The sequence below is a fragment of the Empidonax traillii genome, unplaced genomic scaffold (genome assembly GCF_003031625.1).
Source record: "Empidonax traillii isolate 1590-97213 ecotype Southwest subspecies unplaced genomic scaffold, ASM303162v1 scaffold302:size813347, whole genome shotgun sequence".
NCBI lineage: Eukaryota > Metazoa > Chordata > Aves > Passeriformes > Tyrannidae > Empidonax > Empidonax traillii.
The window spans coordinates 222959-228958 of record NW_020955495.1 but is presented as its reverse complement, the minus strand read 5'-3'; the positions used below and the strand labels follow the sequence as shown (position 1 = coordinate 228958).

The 6000-nt window shown below is 41.4% G+C and overlaps 1 protein-coding gene across 1 annotated transcript in view; it reads right to left on the bottom strand.

Moving 5' to 3' along the window:
* SMAD9 (SMAD family member 9) overlaps window positions 1–6000 on the bottom strand; it is a 40086-nt gene that overhangs the window by 17088 nt on the left and 16998 nt on the right. Inside the window, 1 exon segment of the mRNA XM_027890890.1 lies at window positions 2520–2871. Within this exon segment, the coding sequence (XP_027746691.1) occupies window positions 2520–2871 (352 nt within the window).

Here is a 6000-nt window from a genome sequence, read left to right as displayed (position 1 = left end):
TAAGACCACTGTGTGTTCAGAGGAGATGGGAAGGAAGGGCTGTCATGCTGGACACGCAGCACTTGTGAGAGGGATAGTCACAACAGTGCCTCAGGCCTAGATCCGTGTCAAGTTCTCTCTTAACACCAACTGTTACCCCACAAAAGTAATGAAGTTTAATTCTTCAGTTCCAGACTTCTCTCATTAATTTAAAAGTTAAGGAGATGATTTAAGAGCAGAAGCTAACTTTAAATGATCCTCTGGGAGAAAGCTCTCTTCACAGTCTATAAAAAAAAGCCTATGGAAAGCATTTACACTCTTAAAATCAGACTTGGCAAAACTCCCTCCAGATTTGTTTTTTTTACCTCTGTCCTACAAGGGAAGCTTGTCCCTCTCCTGGTTTGTTCCATCTCCCGTCAAAGAGCAACGCATGTGATAAAAACATTAGCAGAAAAACTCTCAACCTGCTCAAAGAAGGTTGCTGTTGCTTCCAGTAACATGAGCTAGAAAATAGGTGACTCTATAGCAGGGATTCTCAAGAAAGATGTAAGGCTTCAAAAAGCCAAAGAAAAAATCTTAATTTTCAAATTAAAAAAAAGTCAACATTCATTGCATAAGCACTAAAAGCATGTAGTTTTGTTCATCTGAACAGAAACTGTGAGTTTATGTGCTAATTATAGCCATATAGAAGATTGTAGGACTATGGATCTCTTTAAGCACTGTTTAATTAGGTTCCAGGTTGAAATTCCCTCTTGTGTTTGGGGTCTGTTGGCTGGCCCTCAAAACAGAGCAACTTTATCTGGAGGTGGATGACTGTGAACTGTCTCATAAGATAACCACTGAATCTTACAAGTAAGTACTGAACAGGAATGTAATTTTACTTAAGCATTGTTTAGGATTTAGGAATTTCATACACCATATGATACTTCTAACATATAGATGACATAAGCCTCCCACACAAAATACAACAAGCTAGAATGGTAGAACAAAATCAAGAAATAGTGGAAAACAAGTCACAGAAAGGAATATAATCACACAGTCATGTGGTTATATGGCTATTTTTTATGTCTATGCCTAAGATAGTCACCATAAGCTCTTACACCCGCTACATAAATATAGGCACCTGCAGACACAGTGTACCTCAGGTACTTTAAACATATACAAGAAGATGCAATGAATCCTGTTGTAGGAGTGCCTGTTTTTCTCCACTGATTACAGGAGAGTATAGAGAATTGCATGAGATGCAGAAATTAGCATAGCTGACATCTATATTTTTTCACAGCAATCCCGCTCAAGGTTCTTGATGTAACTCTAGTTTGCTTCCATCACTGATTGTTACACAGGCAAATTATGCTTATCAGCATGCCATGTGCTGTGATATACTGAAGCTCAGGTTGAGTCACTTCCATTTTTAAGAAGCTTTGCAAGGTCCCAAGTTCAGTTAAATGCACGAGTCAGAGTCATTACATCTGGAATGGGCTTGATTTACCTGTCAGGACCAGCTCCACTGAATCCAGCTTGGTTACACAGAGGTGAGAGAAAAAATATCAGAGAAGAAAAACAAGTCTTACTACTTGATGAAGTGTTTCAGTGTTGCTAAATATGATTTAATCTGAAATACAGATCTAGAGAAGAAATTAATGAAGGCATATTCAATGAATGGAGAGGGAAGGAAAAACTGTGTTGAAAGTATCCAACTTAAAAGGAAGTTCAGATACTACAAATACCTTGTAAAACTAAACTTCTTGCACTTAAAAAGAAAATAGGCATGTCATTAAGGACATGAATTTAAACGCTTTCCAGTTGAGATATTAAAATTTTAAGCTACAAGATTCTGACCTGAATTCATTTTCATTGAAAAAGCTGAGATCACTGAAACTATTTAAAAGTTAAAGTGCAGAAGTGAATCTGAAACATGTTCTGATATTAAAACTATCTCTCAGTTCTGTTGCATTAACAGCAAATGCATATTTAAATTTTCAGGTAATCAGAGCAGTACTAAGGAGTTCACAACACAAACAATCTGAGTGACATAACCCTGCCAATCTCAGAACTGTGGAACATGTTCCAAAGTCATACGAATGTTCCTAGTGGCTTCCACAAGTGTTGGGCCAGATTGGGAAACACCTGTATTTCCTGAAACTTATACAGTCAGTGGGATTACCACACATTTAAAAATATTTCAGCACACCAATTTCCCCATTTTATCCTCTCTCTTGATGGAGTTTCTAAAGGTTCCTACCCTGACCATCTTAGGTCCATTACTTGGGTCTTGCGAGTGCTCTTTTCCATGAATTGTATCGGAAGCTTGGATGGACAGCTTTAGACAGAAGGTGGCCTGGCACACCTGCTTCTCTCCCCAACTTCCTCTTTACAGTAATCATGAAATCTCACCCAGGTTCTTTTAGGAGTGTGATGACTACAATTCTTAGTCCCTTGAGCATTCATCACCAGAAGGACTGGGAGTCAAATACAAAAGAGGCAGTCACAAGAAATCACATTCCAAGTCCACTCTGTCCAACAGTTCAATCTGTAGCTACAGCCTGGGGGAAGCATACAGAATTGTCACCTGACCCCAGGCCCTGGCAAAAACCTCAACTGCCTCAGTCAGAATGTCTAAAAGCTCATTATTACCTGTGAGCTGATAGGGACTTCCTGGTCCAGAAGAGCTTTCTGGTGAGTTGGGATAGCTGATGCTGTTAGGTGACTGGGAAAACATGTGGCTGGGTGATGACGGAAAAGGGGTGCATGGAGGATGCTGGAAAGAATCAGGATAGGTGGCATTGTGCGGCATCAGTGGCTCACTGTGCAGAGAAGTGTTTCGAAACTTGGCGAGGAGGCTGAGGTGAGGGTTAAACTCGCTGTGTCTTGGAACGAGTACAGGAGGTAGGACTGAAAACCAACAACAACAGAAATAAAATGGTTAAAACTGCATTCTTGAAAGTACATCTCTTTGCAAGTTAAAAAGAGGCATATTCCATGCTGCTCAAATATTGCTGTCTATATATAAGTCATCGAAGGGCAACAAACCTGTTCAAAATCAAGAATCAAAAGCCGATTCTTGGGACTTTTTTTTTCCTGCAGATTTGCAGCCAGTTACAGCAGTTCCACATGCAAAATACAGAATCCTGTCTTGAGCAAAGTACCAAAAAATTCACAAGTACAGCATGCACACACAGTCCTCTTACAGAAATGTAAGTGGCACATCTCTCCCCCTCAAAAATTATTCATTCTTTCCTTCTTCAAAGACTGAGTATGTCAAGAATTCGCTAAATATTATCACCAGGATGTGCCAGATTCACAGCCACGTTTAATAACAATTAATAGTACTCTGTAATACACCACATGTTTTACTACCAGTGGGTCACAGACGGGCAAAAGGAAGTATGGACCAGAAGCTAGACACCAGATTTAAAATGTTCTCAGGTACCTGAAAACGTTACCAGCCAGACAGTGGGATCTTAAAAAGGAAATGTAAATGGCAATTAAAATATTGCAGCAATACCAATTTAGCTCTTGCAATATAGTTAGAAAAGATCTAGCATAAGAAGATATATGTCAATGGTTGGTATTTAAGACATGAAAAACACAGGTCAGAAAACTGAAATCCAAATTAACCAATGTAAAAATTACTCTAGTAGAAAATACCACCTCTCTTCACAAACTCTCTTCACTTACATCTCCCACTGTCAGTGCTGTTAACACCACTGCTCCTTTGAGAAACCCAAAGTGGATCGAAATTACTCTGGATTGTGACATGAGGAGCAAGAGCAGAACTGGAGTCAAAACACTGTAAAAATCCTGACTGATGAGTTACCTATAAAGATGAATTCCCTAGGCTGGAACACAAAGGGGCTTGCTAAGTAGGTCTACATATGAGAGTTCAACTTGAGGCTTTAATGGGCTCCCCCCTAGTCCCTGGGGGGAGAACAGCACCTACAGTGGGCAATTCATGTAGCCTTAAGTTGTCATGCATACCTAAAAGCCACCAGAAGAGATAAAGACGCAATTTGAGTTATTGTGACAAGGATGAATTGTCCCAACACCAGGGACAATTCAGCAGGCTTGTATTGATTGACCTAGTGTCCAGAGTTCCTCTGTCTTAAAACCCAGCAGCAGGTAATCTTTCAGTCTACCCTTAATAGTTTATAGAAACAAACAGCAATGTGCACTCTTAGTCTTAAATGTTGTTGGGAATATACGGTTTGAACATGTTTTAACACACTGCTTGGGCCCAAAAGCTCTGCTTAGGTAAGGCAAATCCTTTTTAGGTAGGTTAGCTAACACCTTTTAATTATAGCAAACTCTCACTTATCCAGCTTAATGAAAGTGTGAAATAATTGCTATAAAGCAAGTAATATATAGATAATGCAAAACATGTGCATGAGAAGAGGCTGCAGGAACACTCCCCTTGAAATGCACATCAATAGCTCAGAGAACTGAGGCAGTTACCAGTGCCTGATAACCAGAATAGGTTTACAGCTTCTTGCTTGATGTAACACTATGCTGCAACTCGGGTAGGATTAAGCCATACATCTGTCCACCCACTAGCATACACCATTTGGGAATTTGTCAATCACCTATGAGCTGAAGAACTGAGCCTTAAAACCATACAAAAGATTGAACTGATGTCAGGGAGTTTACTGCAGAAGTTTTCTTATCTGCCTGGAAATACAGGCACTGAGATACCTATTAAGAGACTGGACATAAACCCTTCTCTGGCCCAGTGCACTTCTAATTAGCTTCCAGCCAGGACAAGGATTGTGCTTTGGAGACTACTTTCTTTCCTTCTGGATCTGATATGCCCCTAACTGTGGCGCGAAAATTCTGCCACCACCTTCTTAAGTCCATTGGTAGAGAAAGGTGTTTCTGCTTCTTTACTGCGTTTTTAGTTTTATGGATTTCCTACACTTTCCAGGTAGGACTCTTACAGGCAATACAAGTAGTCACATCTTATTCACATGGATTTCCTCATAGCCAGGGGAGAAAACCACATCTTTTACTGCTAAGTTCATCTGTTATATATTGGGACAAGACCAGTATAACCACTGGAGACATGTTTTGGGTGAGCTGGATCGCTCCCATCCCATGGTCTTGTGGGCAGCCCCAGGCTGTGAGCTGTTGCTGCTTCTGGAGTTTTCCTGTGCTGTTTCATGAATCTGGTATAATGCTTGCCAGGTCTGCTGCTGCTCAGCCAGCTCTGACCAGTAGCCTTAGAAAATGGGGAGCTGGTGATACCTTTGCACCCAGAAGAGGTGCTGAGCAAGGGACAGCTGGGCTACAGCAACGTCATGCAGCACTGAGAGGCTGGCACCTCGCTGTGGGTACCACTGCTAAGGAAGCTGCTTTCTTTAGCCCTGTGAGAACTCACATAACTCCTCTAAATTAAAGCTGAGAATCTGGATGTGTGAACAGCACTTGCCAGGGAAAGCCTTTGATTTGCCTTGAGTGAGTCAGCATGCTAGAAGAATTTTCAAGCCTTGAATTCCTTCCCAGCTCTGACCAGGATACTCCTAATTTCTGCTGTGGTGTACAGTTTTTTGCCACCTCACTTAATCTTTCCACCAGCTGTTATGTGACTGCCTAGAGGGCTAAAGCCTCTGTGGTGGTGAGGAATTCAGAAATTTTCTTGTTTGTGGCTAAAGAGTACCCCTGAGGGCCTTGTTCTCCTTGTTCTTTGGGTAACATGCCCCTCTCCAGGGCTCAACCACTCTGAAGGAAGGGTGAGCAGAGGAACAAAACTGAGTGACTGAGTGTATTTGGACTTGTCTTCCCTCATAAATTACCGCACTTTCTCTACTCAGTGGGGTCCTTTTCTCCTACCTGCTATACCTCTACCAAGAGCCAGAGGTGGATCCTTCCTTCTATGCATGCTCAAGTGTTGATGATCTTTGTTTAACTGAAGATGTATACAGTCATATCTTGAGTCCTGCTACTGTCTTGCCCGCACAAGGCTTTCTCCTGTTCCCTTTAGCTTCAACAGTTCTTGCTGAAAACCTGGCTGTACCCAGAGCCTCTGAC